The 24,419-nt window shown below is 54.2% G+C and overlaps 1 protein-coding gene across 4 annotated transcripts in view; it reads left to right on the top strand.

Annotated features, from left to right (window-relative positions):
* The first annotated feature begins 333 nt into the window (after positions 1-333).
* Positions 334-24,419, top strand: part of AGAP1 (ArfGAP with GTPase domain, ankyrin repeat and PH domain 1) — a 496,078-nt gene continuing 471,992 nt past the window's right edge. For 3 of the 4 annotated variants that reach the window (XM_081261162.1, XM_081261161.1, XM_081261163.1), the window contains exon 1: positions 334-1,129. In XM_081261162.1, the coding sequence (XP_081117288.1) occupies positions 967-1,129 (163 nt within the window). In that variant the 5' untranslated portion in view covers positions 334-966. The remainder of the gene's footprint in view (positions 1,130-24,419) is intronic. The other variant, XM_081261164.1, reaches the window with a different exon arrangement.

Raw genomic sequence — 24,419 nt, forward strand, 5'->3', positions numbered from 1 at the left:
AGGGCCCGGACAGCAGCTGGCCGCGCAGGTCCAGGGGACTGGAGGATTCCGCGCCACCGCGCGCCTGCCCGCCCGCGCGCGAGGCCGCGATCGCGGTGCGCACCCCCTGTGCGCGGTCCCGGGGGAGGTGGGGGGGGGGCGCCAACACCGTGCGGACTACAAGTCCCAGGAAGCCCAGAGGCAGCGCAGGGCGGGGCCTGGCGCAATTCCCGGGGATCCGGCGCGCTGGGAAGCGCCGCGGAGGACGCAGCGGCGGCGGCCGGAGGGCGGCGAGCGCGCGGGCGGGGCGCAGGCGGGGCGCGGGCGGGGGCGGGGCCGACGTGGGCCGGGGCCCTGCGTGCCGGGGAGGGGGCTGGCCGGGCAGGCGGCGGGCGGTGCTCGGAGCGGGCTCCGCGGCTTGCACGGCGCCTGCGGCTTGGTCCGGCTCGGCGGGCGGCGCACGGTGGGTTCGACGCTGGGGCCCCGGTGCGCCCGGCAGCGCAGCACGCAGCGCACGGACCCACGCCGCGGCCGGGCGCCCGGAGCGGCGCGGCCACTGCCCGGGGCCGGCCCTCGGCCCCGGCGCTCGGAGCGCGGCGGCTGCCTGGGCTTTAATGGCTGCTCGGCGGGGCAGCGTCTAGGAGTGGAAGCGGCTGCGGCGCAGGAAGGCGCCCGATCGAGCCTCCTCCGGGGCTGGCCGCGCCTGACGCGGCGCGCTCCATGGGGGCGCGCTCCCCCCGGACGGCCCGCTGACCGGGACGCGGGGGCCCGCTCGCTCGCCGGCTGCGCGTCCCGGCCATGAACTGAGCCTACGGGCCGACCCCGCGCCTGCTCTGCTTGCGCCTTTCTTCTCGCGCTTCCTCCGCCCGCCGCCGGCGGGCCGGGCTCCCCCGGGGCTGCGGCGCCCCGGGCTCGGCGGCCCGCGGGCCCCGGGGAGCGGGGCGGCGGCGGCGGGGGGCGCGCGGCTCCGGGCGCGGCGCCTGCACCATGAACTACCAGCAGCAGCTGGCCAACTCGGCTGCCATCCGGGCCGAGATCCAGCGCTTCGAATCGGTCCACCCGAACATCTATTCCATCTATGAGCTTTTGGAGCGCGTGGAGGAGCCGGTGCTGCAGAACCAGATCCGGGAGCACGTCATCGCTATCGAAGGTGAGGGCCAGGCCCACCGGGGCTTCTGGAAAGCACGGGGGAGCGGGCGCCCCCGGCTCGCCGGGGGTGTGCGCGCGCGTGTGTGCGTGCGTGTGTACACTCGCGCGGGGCCAAGGCACGCGGCTGCCCCGCCGAGGGAGCACTGCGGTGCTTCTTGCCCTGCAAGGCCGGGTGCGCCGTGAGCCTGCCAGGGAAGATGGATCATCAGCGTTAATTTGATAATGGACAATAGAGTCTCTCCTGTGAGAAAGTGGCTCGGTGCCCCGCGTCCTGGGCCGCCAGAGTGTCCCGACTCAGCCAGACGCCTGGGGGCAACTGGAGGGGTTGGCGCCACCCGACCAGTGATAGGTTACCGGGCCAGGCCTGAGAGTCCAGGAGAACGTTGAAGATAGGATGCTGGCCCGGCTATCTTGTTGAGGTGCTGTGGTGCTCCCACGGCCCCGTGTCTGCACATTTTGGGATTTCTGGGAAGGAAGGCCGTCAAACTTAGCCCGTGCAGAAATCCAGACCAGGCAGCAGCCTGTCCACGTGCAGGTCCACCTCACCTGCCCTGTGTAAATGTTGGCTTCCCTAGTGTGTTTTATATCACAAGTCCTGGATCAAATCAGAAGAGCACTGTAGGAGGCCAGGTTATTGAGGCTCTCACTTTGACACTTCTGGCACTGGGAGGGGGGAAATAAGTGGAGGATGCTGTAGATTGTAAGCCAGTGGAGAGGGAAGGGGCTGGATAGAACACTCTCACCTTCCCTTGCCTGTCAGGCAGGGCAGTAGTCCTGCAAGTGAGGTGGCAGCAGGAAGCAGTCTGCCTTTTCTGGGTTTGTGTTCCCTCTGAACTGCCAGTGGCTCTCATTTCTCTGCTACTGGGCTTCTGGATTGTTTCCTTGCTTTGTTCCTTTGGTCCTGCCAAGACTCACCTGGGGGAGCAGGTGGCATATAGGTAACCCTGGAGCTATGTCTCAGCCACAGTCCATCAGTGGTCTGTCCTCTCTCATTGCTGTTGGTCACTGATAGTAAAAGGCTTACAGGGTGCCCTGTCAGTGCTGCAGAGTGTCCTGCCCAGAGGCTGTAAGACCTCTGTTGTAGAACATGGGGAGCTTCCTTCTGGTAGGAGTGTGTTGGGAAGCAGGTGCGACCATTACCCAATTCCCTGCCTTTTGGGAGTGAGAAGCCGTGGCCCTCAGGAGGACTCTGTTTTGGCACTGTGCATTCTGGACTGCTAACCCCAGAGTGTTTTGGTTTGGAACTTTGTTAGGTGGAGAAGGTGGATTTTGTGTGGCTGATCCTCTTGGCATTTGGCAGCCTCAAAAATTTGAACCCCATCCCATGGCTGGCTGACTGTATCCGTAGGAGACTGGATGATTTCACAGAAGGGTCCTAGCTGGCTCCAGCCTTAGGAGGCGTGCTTCTGAGTGCACCTTTTGTCCCTGAGTGCCCCTGGCTGCCCTGTTGGCAACTTAAGGTGCTTCTAGACTCTTAAAGAGGCAGGACCCCTGTGTGTCTCTAGGCTTGTGGCAGGAGATCCTGGTACCCGCACCCATCTGGTGGATTGAGAGATGTTACAGATGGGTTCCTCCAGAACTTGAGGTCTGGGTGTGTTTGGGTAGCGGTGGAAGGTGCACGGTGCTTATTTCAGGTGCCTCTTCTTTACCTTCTGGATGCGTTTGCAGAAGTTTGCTGAAGCACATGGAAAGCTGGGGTGAGGCATTGAGTGCACCTGGCTGCAGTGAGCAGGAAGGCCTCCAGCTGAGCATGACTCACCCCCTTTCAGTCCTTCTCCTTTTCCCATTTCTGAAGCCGCTCTCTGGGTTCTCAGCAGTTGGACTTTCTAGCAAGAGGATTCAGTTGCAGTTTTCTTTTCTCTTCCCGTCTCCTTCCCTTTTTCCTCCTATGTGATTCTGAAATGATGGTTTTTTGATAGCTTGTTGCCTTCCTGTACAATAGGAGATTTAGATTCCTTCTTGGCTGGAAATATTGTCAATTAATAAGGCTCACAATTAATGGATAGATTCTGTTTGGGGCTTTGATAATGCTGTTATTTTTCTATTAGAGGTGGGACTGTCCATATTGTGCCATGGCTGTAGTTAATTTAGTGAGGTTAAGAAGCAGTCAGGTATGCCTCTGATCTTATCAACAATGGTGCCACTGTTCATTTGTATAGAACTTAGCACAAATGTGCTGGCATTCGTGATCTCCCTGTTGGTGCCAACCCTGAGAGAGAGATGGCCAGCTTCCTTATCCAGGTTTTGTAAAGCAGCATGGAGGTTCTGGGAGGAGTGATGACCCTTGATTGACAGAGGCAGTTCTAAGTCTGGTGTGAACCAAGGGATCATTTGGGGCCTAGGGCTCTGGCCACCCCAAACAGAGCTCTTTGAGGACCTCTCCCTGCCCTTTCTGATTTAATCTAGGCTTGTTGGTTATAGTGAGATGTTCTCCTCTCTCTTTCAATTTTAGGATGTGGGAGGGACTTAAGTGTATACTTCGTTGCTGTTTTGGAAGTTGAGAGGGTTGCTTAATTGTGGCAGGACAGCATTTTTGGGAGAGAAGAGAGCTATGTAGATACAGTTATGTGTATACAGAGTCAGGGCACTGCTGCAGGGGATTCAGAGGCACATGCCTGGAGGAACTGAAACTGAGTGGGTACCCAGAGCACCACAGAGACTGCAGTGGACCCCAGCCCTGGAGACATACCATATTAGCCCCTGCCTGCAGGTGAACCTTGAGGTTTTATGGTACAGCAGCAAAGTGTAAATCTTTTTGAGTTTTAAAGTATAACCATTTCCAACCAGGAAAGTATATGCATACCATAGCAAACGATTTAAAAATCACTTGTCCTGCAAAAGGGAAATCTCTTAATTTTAAAGGAGATCCAGTTAGTCTTTTTTCCTGTCTAAATGTACACAATTGGGTTCTATATATAAAGTTTTTTTTGTTTTTTTTTTTTGTACTGGGGATTGAACCCAGGGGTGCTGTACCACTGAGCTACATCCTAGCCCCTTTCTGTAGTTTTTATTTTGAGCCAGGGTCTGGCTATGGCCTTGGACTTTCGGCCCTCCTGCCTTAGCCTCCGGTGTAGCTGGGATTGCAGACGTGTGCCACTTGACCCCAATTGTACAAAGCTTTTTGATTACCATAACATGAGCCCTTTTTGAAGTTCTGAAAAACACTTGAAGATATAATTCCTCTTGTTGGTCAGCATTTGGCTTTGCACTAATTTATTTAAAAATTTCCAGCTTTCTGGTGTCTTCAGGAATTTCTGTGGTGGGCCTGAGGCATGCTTCCCTGTGAAAGGGAATACTTTAGCTAGTGCATGTATCAAAGACAGTTGAAATGGGTCTGATTGGAAAACCTAACTGTGGACTGAATTTAATACATTTTAGCGGAAAGAGCTCACCAAGATTCCCAAGTAAAAATAGGTCAGTAATCCTGTTTGCAGGTGTGGAATACACAGGCTTTTGACCTCTTTCTTGTTTTAAAACATTAATCTGTCAGAAGAGAAGTGTTTTCTTTAATCCTTATTTCCTACCTTGAGAATCTATATCCCACAAGCTCCTAGAGTTGAAGGCCCCGTTGCTGATCATTTTCACATTTAGCTGATCAGATTTTGGCATGCAGCTGTCATCTCCTGAGCCTTTCCTGCCACCATGCCTAGAAGTGTGCCTGGGACCCGCCTGGCCTCAAGTTTGAGCCACTTGTCTAGGTCTCCCTGTCTGAGGTGGGTGGATAGGGTTGGGGAGATGAGTCAAGTGCCTTTCTTGTTAAGTAAAGTTTGTTGCTGTTTTACGCCTCTGTTGGCGGTTGCATGTTGGAGCAGGTGACAGTCCAGTGGCTCATCCAGCCAGGGCCCTATACTTCCCAGGTTCCCGGATGCTGCTGGGAAACTCGGCTGTGCTCTGAAGTCGAGGGCCTGGTTGACAGCATTGCCTCTACCCTTCCTGCGTGGCCCGTCAGCAACACCCATGCACCCGCCTGGCCTGGCCCAGCCTGTGGCAGGAGAACTGCCTTGAAGAGCATCTCACAGGGGTCAGGGCTTCGTAGTAGTGCCTGAGCCCCAGCATTCAGGGGACCTGGGACGATAGGGGCAGAGGGTCCACCGAAGCCTGTGGTACAGTGTGTCATTGAGCATCTGTTCCCTGCAGAGCACTGGCTGCGTGTTTGACTTGCATCTTGAGCCCTTCCTTGGCCACCCTGTAACTTCAGTGCTGGTGTCTGGTGTCTGCTGAGCTGGGAATGGAGCGCCTGCTGTTCATAGTTCCCACAGCTGTCTGTGCATAACATCCCAAGCTTGTGCAGCCTTGACCCTTGATGAAGGGTTTGAGAACGCCCCTAATAACCCCAAGGATCATGTTCCCTGAACATGTCGCTTGTTGCAGCAAGGTTTTTTGTAAGAGTTTGTTTTATATAGAAATTTATTTGGTTGGTTGTCACAGGTGTTATGTTTAGGGAAACACATTTCTTCTTCCTGCCATGGAGAGTGTTGTTTTTCTTTGTCACTCTCTGCCAAGTTGCTAGTATTTCACGTGGAATCAGAGGTTGCAGGTTGCACCTCTTTCATAAAAACAATGCTCTGTTGGCTGTTAGTTGCTTCTGGGGGAACCTTGCGGCTTGCTCACAACTGTGCTCTCTGAGGTCCTGAGTAACCTAGGTGTCCCTTGGGAGTTCAGCTTCATGCTCTTAGATGTGGCACAGGGACATGTTCTGAGATACTTCTTTCCTGCCGCACATCCTAGTAGGCCCTGTCTGTGTCACCCATAGTTGGCTTCACCTCATTAGAGTTGAGGTCCTCTTGCTTTGCGTCCCCAGTCCTCTTTGGCTCACCTCCTCACCATCTAGCTTGTAGGACTGGGAGCTCTGTTAGTGCAGAAGTCAGGTCTTGCTCATTTTTCTGTCCTCACTGGTTGAGTTGACAATATGCAGGGGTGTTCCTTGACTGGCTTACTTGCCAGTGAGCTAGTGTTTTCTTTGAAATGTGGGTCCTTTTGCTCCTTGGTGGCGTGAGCAGTGTCTGTCCTCCTACAGAAGTGAGGGCATTTTGAAACCCGTCCTCAGGGCACAGAAGTTAGGGCTGGTGCCTTTTGGATTTGCTCAATTGGCTTGGAAGTGAAATGTCATGTGGCATTTGGGGTGACAATGAAATTTTCTTTAGCGTAGGTAGGGGAAGAAAAAGATCTGCTTGTTAAATGTTGTAACTTTTTTAGATCAATAGTCTACAAAAGTTTGATGTTGCTTTATGCTGGATGGAGAGGATTTCAGACAGAATCAGTGTCACCGAGAGGGACAATCAAAGGACAGCCTGCATTGCTGAACATAATGCAGCACTCACAGCACTCGAACAACAGTGGTCTCAGATGTGGATGCGAGGGAGGGCTTTGTGAAGCCTTGCTGTGGAGGGGAGGATGCCCCCACTGGCTGGGCACCTTCCCTGGGCCGGCACTCACTCTTGCACGGGGCACTCACACTCAGGGCAAGGGTTCCCTGGCAGTCTTCCCTGCAGTTACCATGAAGACAGCAGGGCTCAGGGAGTTCCCTGTGTCACTGAGGTTAGAGGTAGTGGATGGAGGAGGGATTTATGGTTTCAGGTCCGACTTCCAAGTGCTGACAGAAGAGAAGGCATGTTCCTTGGGAGGTGCTGAGTTCCTGGGCTGTGGTCAGCTGGAGCTCAGACCTGTGCCAGACCCTCCAGGGGAGGTGGAACCAGCTGTCTTCCTGTGCCGCCCCCCCCCCCCCTCCCCCCGCAGTGGTTCAGTGGGTTTTCCTTTCTGTCTTTTGGGAGTGTTGATTTTTCCTGTAATCCTCTGCATATTTAGATGCAGTCCTTCCATATTCAGTTATTATGATAATCTGGCTGTAAGAGGGGAGCCCTGTGTTATCAGCTGTCAGAGGGGCTGAGGAGGCGCCTGTGGGAGGTGATGGGGGTGGCTTCAGCAGCCCAGGAACCTTTAGAGCAAAACCCGTGGCCTTGTTGCCCCGGTTCTGTTTGTGTCCAAGCCAGACTTTTGCTTTGTTGTGACTACTCCCTTGTTTTGTGAGTTCCCCTTCCCGATACCCTGCAGGTGTTTATAGTTTGTGAGTCTCACTGTGGCTTTTTTTTTTTTTCAGCTACTGCTTTGGTTTTGTCTCATGTTTCTCAACAGTGGAACAGACCAGTGCCCCTTCCCTGTTCCCTTCCCAGTGCTCCAGAATCTTTGTGTCCTTAGCTTAAGTGATTGAGTCTGGCAAAGCCGGATAAGGCTTAGTTATTTTTAAAATCCAGGGTTTGGGGTTCTGATCTGTGCTTAGCTACATAATTCCTTCCCTTTGTTAAGTACCTTTCTCTAAGAAACAAAGTGCACTCTACAGATGTTAATCTCTAATCTTCGCAGCATCTGTTATTTTTGTCTGGGCAAGGCTTTGTGTGCGCCATAGGAGCCCTGGCCTTCCGGTGCCTCTGAGGGCCTGGGAGGGAGTTTTGGTTTCCATTCTGCAGCGTGGACAGCTCGCACGTGGGCACGTGCCTTGCCTGCTAGGCAGAGGTGCCCCATGTGGGGCAGGCCAGCATTGTGTTTTGGGTCTGATCCCTTCGTCTTCCAGTGCTCTGTGCTTACAACTGACCAATGCCAGAGGGGGTTTCTTGGTCACGTCTGCAGTGGGGAGGGAAAGAGAAAGAGAAGTACCACGTGGTGCAGAAGAGGTTGTTAATGGATCCTTTGAATAACCAGCCAAATAGCTTGTTTGTGTGCAAGGTCAGGACATTTTCCATAGAGAGCAGACTAAATATAGGCCCGAGGGTGGGGACCAGGCGAGAGGGGCTGTCATCCCTGTGGTATTGTTTTTTCCCTTGGTGATCAGCACTCCACCAGTCCCGAACAGGTGGCCACCCTGAGCTCTCTGGGAACAGATTGGTGTTTTTGTTTAACCAGGGGCTCATTTGCAAATTTCACACTTCTCCCGCTGTTTGATGGGGCTTGTCTTTTTTGGGCTGCAGTGTTGGAGTATTTGTACAGTGTTTCCACACAAGCAACTGTCTCATCCCTAAAACGGCTCATGCCGGCTGGTTGTCATTAGCATCCTGGTTAGAAGCTGCTGCTTCTCTCTCTCTCTCTCTCTCTCTCTCTCTCTCTCTCTCTCTCTGTCTTTCTTTTTCTCTTTTAGAGGATGGGAAACACTTTTCATGGTTCTGGGAGAAGAATTCCAAATAATTACCGGCCATGTTCACAAACGATTTATGTTTGGTCTTAGAAATGTCAACATTCAATAGAAAATAGAACTGTGTTGATTTCCAGCGTGGGATGCTGGCCTTTACTGTCACTGCATTCTCAGATAATAGACTTAAAGGGAGAGCAGCCCTTTAGGAGAATTTAGTTTTAATGCATTGGATTTGGTTTTACTTAATATTTTCATTCTTACGGTGTTGAAACTTGAAGAAAATTTTTTAAATGAATACTTGGAACAAATAACAACACCTACTTTAGCTTTTTAAAATATTTTTTGGTTGTAGGTGGAGCAATACCTTTATTTTATTAGTTCTTATTTTTATGTGTTGCCGGGGATTGAACCCAGTGCCTCATGCATGCTAGGCAAGCGCTCTATCACTGAGCCACAACTCCAGCCCCACCTACTTTAGTTTCGTGAGTGTTTTCCCTTTTTCCTTTAAGTTGGTGTTGGGGATGGAACCCAGCTCTGGGTTCCATCCTCCCCTGGGCTGGGCAAGAGCTCTGCCACTGAGCTGGGGGCAGCGGGGCTATGGTCTCTGTGTCGATGGCCTTCATCTTGATTTGGTATCATCAGTGACCACTTGATAGGCTTTATAATGAAAGGGAAGCTGGTTGGGAAACAGCCTCAGCCCTGGACTTCGCGCCGTTGGGGGAGAAGTCGTGTGTTCTCCAGGGAGGATGCTGTCAGCAGCCTCTGCCCACCTGGCATTGCTGAACCTTCCTGCTACCATCTGATGCTGGTCTTAGCACTGATGAGTCGGCCCTCGAAGGACCCTGTGTCATTTGGAGTTTGGGTTGGGGCTGGTGGGATTGAGACCACATTCCCTCGTTTTGGAGAGCCCTTTCCTTTCCCGTAGTGCAGAGAGGCCCAAGGAAAGAGGCAGTTTTTGCACTGCGCCCAGATCAGGAGACAGATGCTGGTGGCCCAGGTGAAGCTCAGCCGAAGGTTGGAGGTGAGAGGTTGGACAGTCACCTTCTTCGTGGGTCTGGAAACCCATGGGTGGTTTCCTGGTTTGGACTGTTACAACCAGTGCCTGACGCACTCCGGGATGTGTCGCTTGGTGCCCACGTCCTCATTTCTGTCAGGTCCAGGTTGGGCAGAAGCTGCCCAGTCTGGCTTCTCTCTCTCCCTGAGCTGGACCTGGTGCTCAGGATGCCACCGGTGGCCCCAGGTCATGGTGTGACTCCTGCTTCAGGCTTTCACCCTTCATTCCTTGGCCCATGAACAAAGCTCTGGGCCTGTCTTAGGTCCTGAACTTTAGGGTCATCCCTGACTCCTTCTTCCCTGTTAGATGGATGACCAGCTCTGTGAATGACGCTGTGTGGGACCCTCCCCAGGAAGTCCTGGCTTTACATTGTGTCCAGCTCCTTGGCTCTGCCCAGCCCTTCCAAGGCATGATCAGCTTGATCCTCTGATACGCGCTTGTCCTCTGCTGAAAGGAGACTCCTTGTGCAGCAGGGCCCCAGCTCTTTGTGGTCTTAACAGTCACACATCAGCAAGTCCAGTTTGTGTTGTTTGTACAATTACAAGGAAGACACAAAAGGAGAGAAGGACAGCGTTGCCAGCTCTGATTCTCCAAGTGGTTTTCTTGGTTTGCGCTGTGTCTTGGGACTGCCCATCCCCCCCTTCGGGCCAGTGCTGATGGAGGCCAACCCTGGAAGCCCTGGCAGGCCCTGGATCAGGGCTCTGCGTGTCCCTGGGCAAAGACAAATATTGATTTTGAGGGACGGTGGTGGGCAGGCCACGCTTGTGCCCACTTGGTTTGGTGTGGGAAGTGGCTAAAGTGAGGCTCGTAGGCAGGTTTGCCGCGGCCCTGCAGAGGGTGGAGCGCCACCTCTCCTTGGTGGGGCAGGCAGGTAGGGCAGTAGCCTTTCTCTCAGGACCCTCACCGCTGGCCCAGGAGGTGACAGCAACAAGAGCTGAGCCACCACATGGGCAGTGCGGGGCAGTCTTGGGGTGGGGCTAGCCAGAGGGGCGGAGGACAGGGAGGCCTCAGGAGCGAGTCAGGTGAGGATGGGCTTCTGGGATAGCGGGAGCTGAGCACCCAGAGCAGAATCTCTTCTCCTGAGGAGGATTGGCCAGGGCTGTGGGGAGGGCCTTGAGAACTTCCAAGGACAGGCTGCCAGCCAGTACTGACTGTCACTGGGCAGTGGCACTGTGGACGACCTCCCCCCGCCATACCCGCAGAGGGGCCTGCGGCCATGCTCACTGCGGCCCAGCAGGACGGGAATGGCGGTGGCTGCGAGGTGGTGGAGGGTGGCAGTGGAGTTCAGCACCAGGAACCGTTCGGGCTTTTATGAGAATGGAGGGAGAGCAGGCAGCGGGTGGCAGGCGGGCACGTCTGGGGCAGAACTGCAGCTTCCTCCTCTCTGCGGTGCCGGCTCGATAGTCGGTCTCTGGTGAGGGTGACTAGTTTGGATCCATCTCTAGGGACTGACTGAGTCAGCCCGGGTAAGGGGACTTACACGATTGAGATTCTCTGTGCAGACCCTGGATGGCGATGGCCCCTGAGGTCCTGCTTATAGGGCCAGGTGGTCTCCTGGCCAGATGTGCAGAACACGTGCCGCATGGTGCTTGACTCACATGTCCTAGCCACGTGCATACGTGTATTTTTTCACATCATGGCTTTATAGAATTGTAGAACCAGGCGTTTGGACCATAGAGGCCCTTTGCCAGGAAAGACAGGGCAGGTACTTGCTTCTGGCTGGTGTGTAGTGGGCGAGAACAGTGGACGGTGGGCAGTGGAGAGAGCAAGCGCTCCAGGAGGAAGCCCTGTCGAGCTCAGAAGGTGGGAAGCTGTGACTGTGGGGCCAGCACCATGCCCTGGCCCACAGTAGGGGGCTTGGCAACTCGGCAAGGCAGGCCTGCAGCCCTCGCCCGCCAAGGGCAGCTGCTCACAGAGGTTTCACTCTTACCTTACTGGCCATTTTATGCTGGAGAATAAAGAGTGTTTCTCTCTGCTGATGGTCTAGATCTCGAGGGTTCCCCCAACGGTGAGGGTCCCTGGGTGCCACTGGCATGGGGACGCCCAGCGGGAAAAAAGCTGTATGTGAGCTGGGCTCAGCCTGGGGCCACAGCTGCCCTGCTTCTACTGAAACCCGTGTGGGACTGGGGCTGGGACCTGGAGCCCAGCTGTTTCTCCTGGACCTGAACCTCCTTCTGACGGAACGCAGGCTGCAGGGGCACAGTCAGCCTTTTCAGTCTGTGGGTGGCCTGGCCGGAGAGAGCCCTGGGTGGAGCACACCTGCTCACCCGGGAAGCTCGGGCACCCCCTCCACGCGCTGCAGGACATTGGGTGCTCTGTGCTGTTGGGGCTGGGGGCTGTTCTGAGTTTGCCCTCCAGAGCCTCCAGAGCTCCAGAGCCCCCGCAGACCTTTTCCAGCCCCTCCTGGTCTGCCCAGGGCAGGCCTCACCCCCCGCAGACCTTTTCCAGCCCCTCCTGGTCTGCCCAGGGCAGGCCTCACCCCCCGCAGACCTTTTCCAGCCCCTCCTGGTCTGCCCGGGGAGGCATGCCCGCTCACATAGGCCTGAGATCCCTGTGGTCAAATGGTTTCCCGCTAAAGGAGACTGATTTCAGACACACAGTTAGAAGAATGTGCAGAGTGAGCCGTGTGCCTGCCACCTTGAGCCTGCTTGTCATGTCATGTCCCTCTCTGCCCACCCAGAGGGTCGTTTTGTGAGTGCTGGCTGTCGAGTGCCTCCTGGTTCTGCCTTGACGTTTGAAGGGTTCTCGAGCCAGGGCAACCGAGGGTTGTGGCATCAGGTTCCAGGAGCGGGTCCCTTGAGGCAGGCTGCTCCTTAGGTGTGGGTGGAGTGAGAGGCCTCACTCTTCAGGGAACTCGGGTTTAACTGGCACCGTGAAGGACGGCTTTGATCACCTCAACCTTGATTCAGTTTGCAGGGGAACCCAAGGAGATGCCTGGCTTGATTTTCTTGGCCCAAGTGTGCGTGCTTGGGAGGGCAGCCTCTCACTTGGGCCTTGGTGGTTTTGCCGCGGGGTGGGCCCAAAGCCTGTGCCCTAGGTCGTTGTGTTAGGAGCGGTGGAGGTACTACTGTGGAATGAGATGTTTTCTTGTTGGTCTGTGATTACTGGAAGCAGAATGAACTTCTGTCCCTTCCCACCCTAGGTGGTTCAGTTTGGCTTCTAGGTGACAGAAGGGGCAGGCTGGGGGGCTCTCAGGCTCCTGCCCTACCATATGCCCCACCATAGACCCTTGGGGAAAACTGCTTGTCCCTCTGGGCTGCAATTTCAGAGGGTGCACTTTGGTCTTAGGGGTCCTTTTGGCTATGAAGTGACTGCCAGTACCATCCATTACTCCTTAGTTCCTGAACTTGGGCCCTGGTATGGTGAAGGGCGGCCCTGTAGTCCTGGTATTTTTTAAGCTGTTTTGCCTTGAATCCTCTTCCCCTAAAAACATAGTGGAATTCCATTCAACAGGGTAATGTCTAGAAAGGAGGGAGGCAGGTTGTGTGTACGTGTGATGTGCAGGGCCTGTAACTAGTGTGGTGCTTCTGTGTCTCAGGTACCGCGCATGCACAGAAGGCCTCACTGGGATGCCTCGGCATGTGCACTGGGTCTGTAGGAACCTCTCCAGGATGGTCGCAGACATGGCCAGGATGCCTGGCCTCAGACTTCGCTAGGTGGCCCCTGTGGCCCGGTAAGGATGTGTGTGCTTATCATTGTAATGAGCTCCTGTGAGTCCTGCAAGTGGAGCCAGGGACCTGTGTGAGTGCATGTGCAGGGCTGGTGTGAACACCTCCTGATCTCTTCTCTGGTCATGAATTTTACAGGATCAGCCTCCAAAATTGGGGCTGACCTCTGTCTCTGCATTGCTAATTGCAGTGTTAATGGGGAGCCTAATGAGATTCCAGTTCCTGCTTCCCAGACTTGGGGTGGTGCAAGAGCTGGTGCTGGCCTCACAGCTGCCTAGGAGCCCTCAGTCTCACCCCCAGGGCTCCCATTCTGCCTGAGGATGGTTGTGCCGTCCTGGGGAACTGATTGGCCGTGCTGACTGGCACCGACTGCTCCGGGTCTCTGCACATCACAGTGCACTTCCTGGGGACCTCAAGCAGTGTACCCAGGCTGTGCTGTCCAGGTGGGGAAGTTTGGACGTGAAGCTGCTTTGGTGTGGACCCCATGTTTCCCTGACTGAGGCTGAGTGTGAGTCTCTAGCCAGGGTGCAGCTGTTAATTTGCATTGTGTCCCTTCAGAGTCCAACATGGCTTTTAACTGAGGGGCATCTCTGCCAGCTGCACTTTAGCTGTCACCTCTTTAATCACAACAGGGGTTCAGGCTCTGCATGGTGGGTACCTCAAGGGTCCCCTCTCCTGCATGCTCCTCTTGCTTTCTCATGGTCCCCTTTCTAGTGGAAAAGCTTAGCTGCTGAGCCGGCACCTCATGCTGCTGGTGGAGTTGTAGAGGAGGCTCCAGCCTCACTCCCGCACCATGTGGGAGGAGTGACAGACGACCGGTACCATCGGATGATTTCAGCAACAGTTCTCCCTCTCCCAGAATGACAGGGCCTCTCCTCCTCCCCAGGCGGAGCATTGTGGCCCCCGCCTAGCAGCCTCCCTGTTCAGTCCCATTTCCTCTCCCCAAGCCTGGGAGCTGACACACGCTGTGCTGCGTGGATCTGCTGCAAAGCTCTTTCCTCCAAGGGCAGGGCATACCTGTCCTGCCTGTGTGCTCCCAGAGCCCGCTGGGGCAGCTCTGGCAGGTGCCCATGGGTGGTACAGGGATAAAGGCTGTTCAGACCACCTTGGCTGGGATTTGGCCTTCAGGAATCAGAGGACAGCGTCCTCCATCCTGCGGCCACCTCACATGGGTGCAGCAGCAGCCATGCCTGGGAGTTCAGTAGGAGGACACCCTGCAGAGCCAGTCGCAGTGAACTGTCCCAGAGCTGAGAGTTCAGAAGATCCATCCTCCTCAGCCACCATCACTCTGGCCCATTTCCCATTAGATTCAGGAACTGGGCTTTTAAAGCTTGAGTTACAGCATATATTTGTTTTTTTTTTTTTTTTTTAAATATCATTTAAGCCACCATGACTTGGATGTTGTCTTTTAGGGGAGCTTTCTGGACACAGACCCAGGAATTTTCTTTAGACACCTGAGTGCTGGCAAGAGTCTCCCTGGGTTTGAGAACAGGACGTCATGAGCGTTCCTGGTTCGGAGCCTCAGAAGCTGTGCCTGCCTGCATGGGTGCCGAGGCTCCGGCCACTGGGCTCACATCGTGTTCCTCAGCCCGGGTTCCTGCTCCTCGCTCCTCTACATACAGCGCACAGTCGTGAGGAGGAACGAGGCTGGGTGGCAGCGAGGACGAGGGACAGCGCACACCTCAGAGACCCCAGCCTGTTTGCTCTTCTGTCTGCTCTTCTCTCCATCCTCTGCCGTGCCTCGGTCTCTGACTGCACTCAAGCCGTTCCAACTCCACTCTGGGCCTGGAGGGAGCTGGGACCACCAGGGAGATTCTGCCTCCCTGAAGCCTGTGGACAGATGATAGCTGTCATGCAGGACAGACCCTTCCTGAGGACATGGGCCCTGTTCCTGGGGGATGGTTTTGCAGCCATGAATGGCCATCTTTCTAGGTGAGCTGCGATACTGCAAAGCTCTGGTAGGAGACACTGCCCTGCACCTGTCCTGCCATCCACAGGCAGACAGTTACCAAGTGGTCATGTGGCCCAGCACTGGACCTGGGCCATGCCCGCCCTCCCCAGAGGTTCCATTCAGAATTCTGCATTCTTGTGTAGGAAGAGAGCTTGAGTCAGGGGAGGCCTGTAGTGGAGGGCTGGCAGGGCGTAGGGGACTGGCCCCATGGGCAGCAAGAACGGTTTGGTAAACAACACCCTTGCCTGCAGGTGTCTCCAACAGCTGCTCCTGCTCTGGATTCCAGAAATTTCTATTAGAGGCTTCCTGAGCCTCCCTTCTCTTTCCATCCCTTCCCCTTGCTTCTTAGACCCATGGTAACCATCTATTGAGTGCTGTCTACAGGACCCTGTGTCAAGGGTGGACACACTTCATCCTGGTCACCCCAGGACAGAGGTGGTGGAAGCCCCATTCTGCAGGTCAGCAGCCAGCAGCCCAGGGAGGTGAAGCCTGGCCCCGGTCACCCCATTCCTGAAGCAGCAGAGGAAGGATCTCAACTCAGCACTGGCCCAGCCACCCACAATTTTTACGTTGTAGAAAAGCAAACAGGAGCCCCGTCCGCTCAGCCCGAGTCTGCGGGAGGACTTGGAATTCGCTGCTGTCTGCAGCTTTCCTGCAGGGTTTGGTTTGTGATTTGGAACCCACGTGCACACACTGTCTTCACTTGTGAGGTTTTAAAGGAACGAGCAGCTTCTTGTTCACTTTTCTTACTCTGTTGCTGGGGTGTGGTGGCAGCTGGGATGCTGAGGGACGGTTCTGATGGCAGGAGGCAGCACAGTGACAGCCTGGCTCCCTGCGATGGCAGGTTCCACAGTCTGGGAGGAGGGGGATTTCCAAACAGCCTGCCTCTGAAAATTCACCCGGATTCAGAAAAAACTGCAGCACCTTTAATCCTAGTCGGTAGAAAATACCTTCTTGAATCTAAGCTGCGTGGATTCTGTGACATGTCGATATTAAAGATGCTAGCAAGCAGTTAACTCTATATGTGTATAAACAGAGGTTGTGTTTCCTCTCAGCTATAATTAGCATAAAAGAAAGAAATCTGTGCCCTGAAATCAAAATGATGTGCCTGACCTCACACAAAGAAAGGTGGCCAAGTTGGAAGTGGCCGGATGCAGAGGGTCCTGATGGTCTTGTCCATGCAGGACTCCCCGGAAGATGGCGTGAACATGGCTGATACCAGTTGCTGGCTGATACCATCAGAGCGTGTAGATTCTGCAGCTGCGATGCTGTTTCTGCACTTACCTAGTTTTCCCCATGACTTTAGTGGTGTGATTTGTGTCAGGTAAACTCCGATTATCGAAAGCTCACAGTTTGATGAGCCTTGACAGATATACATACTCACAGCACAGAGTGTGCCCATCACCCCTGCCTCTTCAGGTCCCTTGCAGCCACCCTCCTCCTGCTCTGTCTGTTTGCACGTATCTGCTTTCTGTCACTGTGGATTAGTTCGCATTTTGCAAAATTAAATAAAAGTGAGATCATGCAGTACAGGACCCCTTCTGTCTGGCTTCACTCACAGCAAGGAGATGCTAGATCCATCCAACAGCTATTACCGAGTGATGCTCCTTAGTGTGGGTTCCTTCATGCTCTTGGTGCCATCATGGGTCCTGCTAAACTGTGAGGCTGGCCTCAAACTTGCAATCCTCCTGCCTCAGCCTCCCAGGTAGCTGGGATTACAGGCATGTGCCCGACTTTCTTTGTTTACTTTTTAAGAAAACTGCTGAGTGGATTTCTTGAACAGTGGTTGAGGTTTACACCCTCACCAGCAGTGGACTGGAGTCTCTGCTTTGGTTTAGGTTCAGCAGGTTCCTAGCAATGACTGGTGACCACCGTGGTGCTGGGAGAGGATTGGCTGGTCTCAGGGGCCGAGAGGCGTCTTGTACTGCTGGGTGGGTGAGGCCAAGGAGGGCCAGGGGCAGCATGGAAAAGCCAGGAAGACAGTGCCTGCTTCAGAGGTCAGAAAGCCCTAGGGAGAACCTCTCTGTGTGACTCAGTTTCCCAGCCTGCAGGGGGAGTGTTTGGCTAAGAGCTGTTTTCAGCTGAGGGTGTGGGGTGGTAAAGCCACGCCCCCATCTCACAGAGGACATCTGGCAGCCTCTGGAGATACTTTTGTTTTGTCACAGCTCTGAGGGGGGTTGCCCCTGGTGTATGGTGGGCAGAGGCCAGGGCCATCCTGCAGGACAGCCTAGATTCGCCACCTTTGCAGGCGGGGAACCTGTCTGCTCTCGCGGCCTCTGCGCTGCAGCACCCAGCCCTGTGCCCACCAGGGCTCACTCTCTTCTGCTTCAGGGAGATGCTGGCGTATTCTAGGAGGCAGGTGCCCTGAGCGCCTAGAGGAACTGAGCCCCTTCCTCCCCAGGTCCCCTCCAGGCGCACGGGAGGGCCGCCAGGGAGGCGTGAGCTACCAGGACTCCTGGTCCCCTGCATTTTCTAGAAAACCTTCTCTGTGGGATGCAGCCCCCTCTCCTGCCTCCTCCAGTTGCCCCAGTAGGCACGGTCCACTGGCTGCTCAGGGCTGACACCTGGCACCAGTGAGTGCAGGACAGTTCTTAACAAACTTGTGATTTTCAGCCTCGGCTGAGCTGGGCATCCCTCGCTCCTCCTGGGAACTTGCATATGTAGATCTTTTCAACTATTCACATTTTCTGGGCAGTTCTCTTACAGGGTGGGGAGAAAACCTGTATAATTTCCCAAATTGTGGCTTTTGGTCCTCTGAGCTTTCCCCAGAAGTGCTTGTGATGGGGTTTGGTGTGTGGGAATGGTGGCTGGGGTCCCGGCTGCATCAGTGGTCGCTCCTTGGGTGACGCTGTGTTGGCAGAGTGCTGCAGAGCTGACTGTACCCTGTTGAGCTGGACTTTGTTTTCACTCTGGAGAATAACCTGAGCTGGGAAACACTGGTTTTATTTACATAAGAGCAAGAAAATAACCTGTGCGCCTCCTCCCTGATTTCCACCTCCCTTCCCCAGTAGGACTCTCCATGGTGTGTGCAGCTGCTGGCCAACCGTGGCCTTCCTGGTTCTCCTTCCTGCCAGCTCCTGCCCAGCGGCCCCTTTGTGCCTTGTGAGCGGGTGACCTTTGCACCAGCTGGAGAACCTGCCTTTACCTTCCTCTCCAGGATATTGAGACACATGACTGAAAGGATCAGTCTTGTGAGCTTGGGTGTTAACCAGCGGGCCTTTGTGAGAGCCAGGGCTCCTGCCCGGCTGGGCCCTTCTGCCCACGTGGAGGTGAGTTCCTGTGGGCAGAGCTTGCAAGATGGGCCGTCCTGGTCTAGTCATTCCTTGGGTCGTTTCATGTCAGTCCTGGTCACTGTTCAGACAGTCTAGTTTGCAGTTTTGCTGGTCCCATTGCTGACTTTTTAGTTCAAATGTGGCTTTTCTAGCTCGCTTTCGATATAAGATCATCCCAGAGGTGTAAGACCAGGAAATGAAAAACTGGATCATGGTTCATTTTCTTACCTCTCCACCGTGGGGCTCGGGAGGGTGCTCTGAGTGCTGTGTGCTGGCGTGCAGGTCGGGGGCCCCTCTTCTGTTCATGGCAGTGTGCGGCAGACCACCATGTCTCTGGGGTCTCCCAGTGCAGGTGTTATGGCATGAAGAGGAACGAGTGAACTGGGTCCTGGAACACGTCTTCTCAGGGGACAGCCGACCACAGCCTCGCGCCTGACGGGCTGAGAAGCCCTGATCCTGAGGTGCTGTCAGGTTTGCCTGGAGTTTGGATCCTCCTTTGGCTTTAGAAACCAGAGGCCCAAGGTCATCTGTACCGCACTCACCCTCCTTGCACGTGGTGGGCTTTCCTGACATGGCGGGTTTGTGGCTTTCGTGGTTTAGCTTGCTGACCCCAGGACCCTGTGAGATGGGTCACGGCAGCCCTCCTGGTTGTGTGTTTCACAAGCTTGTGTTTATGTTTGTGACTAAGCACAGGTGAGTCAGCCAGCCCCACGTGGTGTGTGCAGTGTGGCTGCACAGACGGATGCCTTCTCCTTGGAGGTGGTGCGACAGCTTGCTTCACCCATAAATAGATCCCAAAGTAGAAATCTGGCCAGGCCTTGCCCTGCCCAGGCCTGTGCAGAGCTCACCAGGGCTCTCAGAATGAAGTTGACATTCTTCGGCCTCACCCTTTTCAGAATAAGTCACGGGATAAGTGAAGGGAAGTGGGGTTGCCGGGCCCGGCACCCAGGGCTTTGCGACCGCCTGCCTGCGCTCCAGCCCCGTCTTGCCTGCTGCCTGCAGGCGCTGTCACTGCAGATGGTGCTGGCACCACGTGTTCTGGTCCCTGGCTGGCTCCTGATGTGCCTTGGACTCGGCTCTGAGCTCTATGAGGGGCTCTGGGTCATCTGGGCCCTGCCTCTCGGTGGGCCTGACAGTCACCTCTTCAGCCCTGCTCCGGAGCTGCTACTTCTCCAAGGTCGTGCAAGTGGCTCCTGATGGTGGCTCCAGAGCTGGGCCTCCTTCCCCATGTGGCACTTTGGTCTCAGTGGGCACATGTGTCTTCCTACATGGGCTCGGGTGGCCAGGGACTGTGGTCCTGGGCCAAGTCCCAGTATTGCTCCCAGGACCAGGTGTGTTGAGTGTTCCACGGAGCTCGACTGCAGGAGGGAGGAGGGCAGCTCTGGCCTCCGGGTCTTCTTCCTGTGAACAACTCGGCGTGTAGCAGCTGGATGCTCCATTCAGATGTTCAGGGACTCACATTTTCCAGGAAGAGGCCACAGCCATGATGACCAATTGGTGAGGCCCTGTACTCAGGCCATTGAGGTTATGAGGCTGCTATTTGGGGAGTCTTTGGAAGCTACCACTAGGAGGAAAAAAAGGGTTCTTAAATTCAGATAATCTTTGTCATAAGCATGTGGTCCTTGACTTTTAAAGTTGTCAGAGTTTGTTTACTCTTCCGGCTGGGGGCTGTTTGTGTCCATGGATGGGCTCATTAGAGTCTCCTTCTGGGTAACTCAAGCAGACATGGAATTGATCAGAAGGATGTGGGTGGGGCCCTGGGATGGACTGAACCCTGGGACCAAGGGGACTCAGGCCCAAGTTCCTGTGTCTTTATGGCACCCTTTGGCTTTCCTGGATAATGTCCCATGGGCTTGGACTCTGCTGCTGCTTGCCTGGAGAGGGCAGGTGGCCTTGATTGACAGCTAGAGCAGGAAAGCAGCAGAGAGAAGAGGGTTCTTCCAAAGACAGGTGTGTAGGTGCTGAGCAGGTGGGAGCAGTGTGGGCCCCCAGTGGTGGGGAAGGCTCATGGCCGTCCTGTGGACAGGGGGGCTTTCATCATGAGGGGGGTATCATTTTGTGCATCTACCCAGGTTCAGTGTTTTCTTGTGTTTCTGCACAAAGACATCTGGTTGTTCTTGAGCCAGACATTTTGCAGTATTTAAAAGAGAGTGTGTGTATGTGTCGGGGGGAGAGGGTGATGTGTGCTTTGGTGACTTTTATTTTTTTTTAATATTTATTTTTTAGTTGTAGGTGGACACAATATCTTTATTTTATTTTTATGTGGTGCTGAGGATTGAACCCAGTGCCTCATGCATGGTAGGTGAGTGCTGTATCACTGAGCCACAACCCCAGCCCGACTTTTACACACACACATTTTTATATATATATATATATATATATATTTTTTTTAAGTTGTCAATGGACCTTTATTTTACTTATTTACATGCGGTGCTGAGAATCAAACCTAGTGGCTCCCATCCACTCTACCACTGAGCCGCAACCCCAGTCCCGGCATTGGTGACTTTTGACATATTGTGCCAGTATATGCGAACTAATAAGATCCTTCAAACATTTGGAATTAGTCCTTGTGAATATTCAGGATGAGAATGAAGTGCACTGAAAGCCGGGAAGATGCAGGAGGGTGGTGGTGGCTCTGGGGTCCTAATGGAAATGGGGTGCTTTTTCTTTCTTTTCTCATGGCCCTGGGAATTGAACCCAGGGGTGCTCTACCACTGAGCTATGTCCCCAGCCCTATGAATGAATTTATTTGAGACGTGGTCTTGTTAAGTCGTACAGGCTGGCCTTGAACTTGGAATCCTCCTGCCTTCGCCTGCCGAGGAGATGGGATCCCAGGTGTGAGACGGTTTTCCCAGTGGGTGTAGCCATGTGACAGGAAGGACTTAGAAGGTCTGCTGGAAGTAGAGGCTTTGCTGGGCCGAGTGTGCGGCCCTCAGTGCCCGTTCAGGTGGTGGCAGGTGAGAGCTGCCTCTGCCCAGGTGTGGGTGCTTGCTTCCGCCCTGGACTTTGCCACGTGGCCCTGGTGTGCTGCCTCCCCTGGCTCCACCTCGGCACTCTCCCTTTTCGTCCCAGGCATTTTGGTCACAGCCTGCTCTCCCACCCCTCTGGTATGTGGCGCCCCTTTCCCATGAGTACTTGGCAGTAATAAGTGCCCAGTAAATGTTTGTGGATCGAGTGCCTTTCCTGAGTGTCTTACTGCACTTTCCAACAGATGTGTGGACTGTCGAACGGATGCTGCCCTGTCCCTGCTCTCAGACCCGGGAGCTTTGACCTGAAGTCCCTGGTGGTGGGTGTGTGCTTCCTTGTGTAGCTGCTGGTTGGGGCCCTAGTGTCACTTTTCACAGTGGAATGAAGCTTCTTCTTGGCCACATGCCTTTGGAGAAGTGGCTCAGTGCTGAGCCTCAGTTTCCAACTACCTGAATTCAGAGGAAGTGAATTCACTTAGATGGGCACTGTGTCCCAGTCAGACCTGGTGTGTGGCAGCTGACTTCCCTGCATCTCAGGCCCTGCAGGGCTGAGCCTATGTTACTTCTTGACTTGTGCCCCTGGCCTTACATCACACGTGGAGTTAAGGGGACAGGTGTTTAGCAAGTGGACAGATGTGTGGACTGGATTCATTTGGCTCCCTTACGTGGCCTCAGATCTTCTGGAAGTTGGGGGGCGGCTGCCTACTGTCAGGGAGCATGTGGGCTCCTCCATCAGCCACCCACTGCGTGGAACTGAACTTTCCTAATTCGGTTACCCCAAGGTCAGCCATGGACAGGGCAGGTAGCAGCGTTCTCATCCTGCAGGGTAGAGGGAGCCACATGAAGACTGGCCAGGGAGGTCGTGGGGCGCTGGCGGAGCTGGTGTCCACGTGAGTCTCTTGGGCGGCTGCAGCAGCCTGTCGCCGCACACGGGGGCTCAGACCACAGGACGTATTTCTCACAGTTCTGGAGGCCACAAGTCCCTGGTCAAGGTGCAGCGGGCTTGGCTTTTCCAGGGCCTCTCTCCTTGGTTTGAGGATAGCACCTTCTTACCGTGGTGGCTTCTTACCAGGTGGCTTTTTCCTGGTGTGGATCCTGGACTCTCACAAGGACACAGTTAGGTTGGATCAGGCCCCACCCTGTGACCTCATTTATCCTTAAGGCCTCCTTGATGGGCCTGTCTGTGATGACAGTCTCCGTCAGTGTTGGGACTGCAGTGTGGGGTCTGTCTGGAGGGAGCTGCTTTGGGTCTGTAACGGTGCCCTGCCGGCCTCTGCCCCCGTCTGAGGTCTGAGGTTTTGCCTGTAGCAGCATCATGGGTTTTGCTATGACTCAGATGGAGGCTTCGTCCCTTGGGCTGTGTCATGGGGCTGGTAGGGGTGTGGGGTGGGGGTGCTTCCATTGACTTCCACAATGGACCAGACCAGATGTGGTGATTTCTCCCCCCAGTGGAACGATTTTCTCTCTTGATTGTACCATATCCTTACATTTATTTATTCATGATATCTTTATTTTGTGATCTCTAAATTTTATATCTTATACTTTTACTTTAATTGAGGTTGCAGGGATTGAATTTTTCCTGGGGAAAAGTAATAGTTGTGAGGTTACCATTTTATAAAAAATTTAAAAGAATGTATGTTTAGATGTTTTAAAAAGATCAAATGGAATATGAAAACAACGTGAAATCTGGTTGAAGAATGGAGGCTCTTGTCCCAGGGCTTCCCTTGGCCCCTCACTTGGTTATTGCCCCAGTTCACAGAAGAGGAGGTGGAAGTTCAGCCGGGCTGGACTGTGGGAGGCACAGAGGGAGGACCCGGCCACCAGCTGGCCTGCATGCTGTTGGAGGAGGAGGACAGGGACCGTCTCCCTTTGCCTGAGGTGACTCTTCTGCTGCCTTCCTTTCACTTGGTTCATTTCACTGTGAAACTCGGGTATGTAATCCACGTGGATCTGTGTGAGTGCTGACGCCGCTCGGTGGATTGATGGAATAGGATCAAGAGTCTTAGAACCCAGCTCTGGGAATCCCTGTGACTGGCTCCTCTTTCACCCTGATGGTGATCTCTGACGACTTTAAAAGTTTTTAGATGAAGACTTAAGAAAGTGACAGAAATAATATTGTCTATCCACCAAATCCCTCCCCCCCCCAAATTACGCCTTGCAAGAGCTTATATGGTTCTGTGCCTCTGCCCCCCCGGCCTTGGCTTTGGGGAATTCGCTTGGATCTCCTCTTTTTGTGACCCGAGAGCCTGCATGGCAGTTGCAGGTCAGCTTGTGTCAGCTGTCCCCACAGTCAGCCACAGGCGTGGCGCTGAGCTCTGAGATGGCTCTGCAGCTGGTGTTTTTTGCTGTGGTGCAAAGAGCAAGAGGAGGCTTGAGGTTTCCCGGAAGATGGACCAGGAAGCAAGTGCACCGTCAACCTTTGCAGTCCTCAGTCACCTTTGCTGTCAGTGAACCTGCACCTCCACCCCAGGAGAAAGCTGCCCTTTGGGTGTGCCTTGCCCGCTGGCCCTACACGGTTCTGGACAGCAAAGTCGTCAAAGCCATCTTGACACATTTGAATCTGGTACTGTTAATGACATCAATTTGTGGGGTATGTGACAAGGATCATGTTAATTAGCTTATTAATTGTTTTAATCCTCACAGCAGTTCAGAGACACTGTTCCTGATTTATAGGTGTCAGAATCTGAGACAGAGTGTTGAGTGATGATTCATTCCTTGCCCCTCGGGGTGGGGGGGGTCCAGTGATGAGCAGAGAAGCTGTGGCATTGGTGTGGAGGTCTGTACTCAGGTGTGCACATGGTAGTGTGTAGTACAGTAACTGGAGGCAGAGGAAACATGACACTTGCATTTTTTTGAGCTAATTGTTTTCTAAAACTCAGCAAAAACCTTGAGCACTCGAATGTATGGAGCAGCTGATGGGCTCCCGAGCATCCTAGCCGGCCTTAGCTGTGCTCAGCCTGCGGCCATGTTTGTGTCCTCTGTGCCCAGCACCTTCAGTATTATTTTAGAAGTGAACCTCGGACACTCCATCCATAAATATTTCAGTCTTTTTGTAAAGAAAATGTTAAAACAGGCACACACACCATGCTGCCGTTGTCACAGGTGAATAAATCAGCAGTTCCCAGGCCACCACACGCAGCCAAGTCCTGCTTGCCACTTGCCTCGTGGACATTGGGACTGTTTCTCTTGAGCTTGTGTTGGCGTCAGGATCCGGTGATGTCTGCACGTTGCAGTGGGCCGTCCTTCTCCAGTCCCTG

Source organism: Spermophilus citellus, assembly GCF_964194105.1.
Source record: "Spermophilus citellus genome assembly, chromosome: 11".
Taxonomy (NCBI): domain Eukaryota; kingdom Metazoa; phylum Chordata; class Mammalia; order Rodentia; family Sciuridae; genus Spermophilus; species Spermophilus citellus.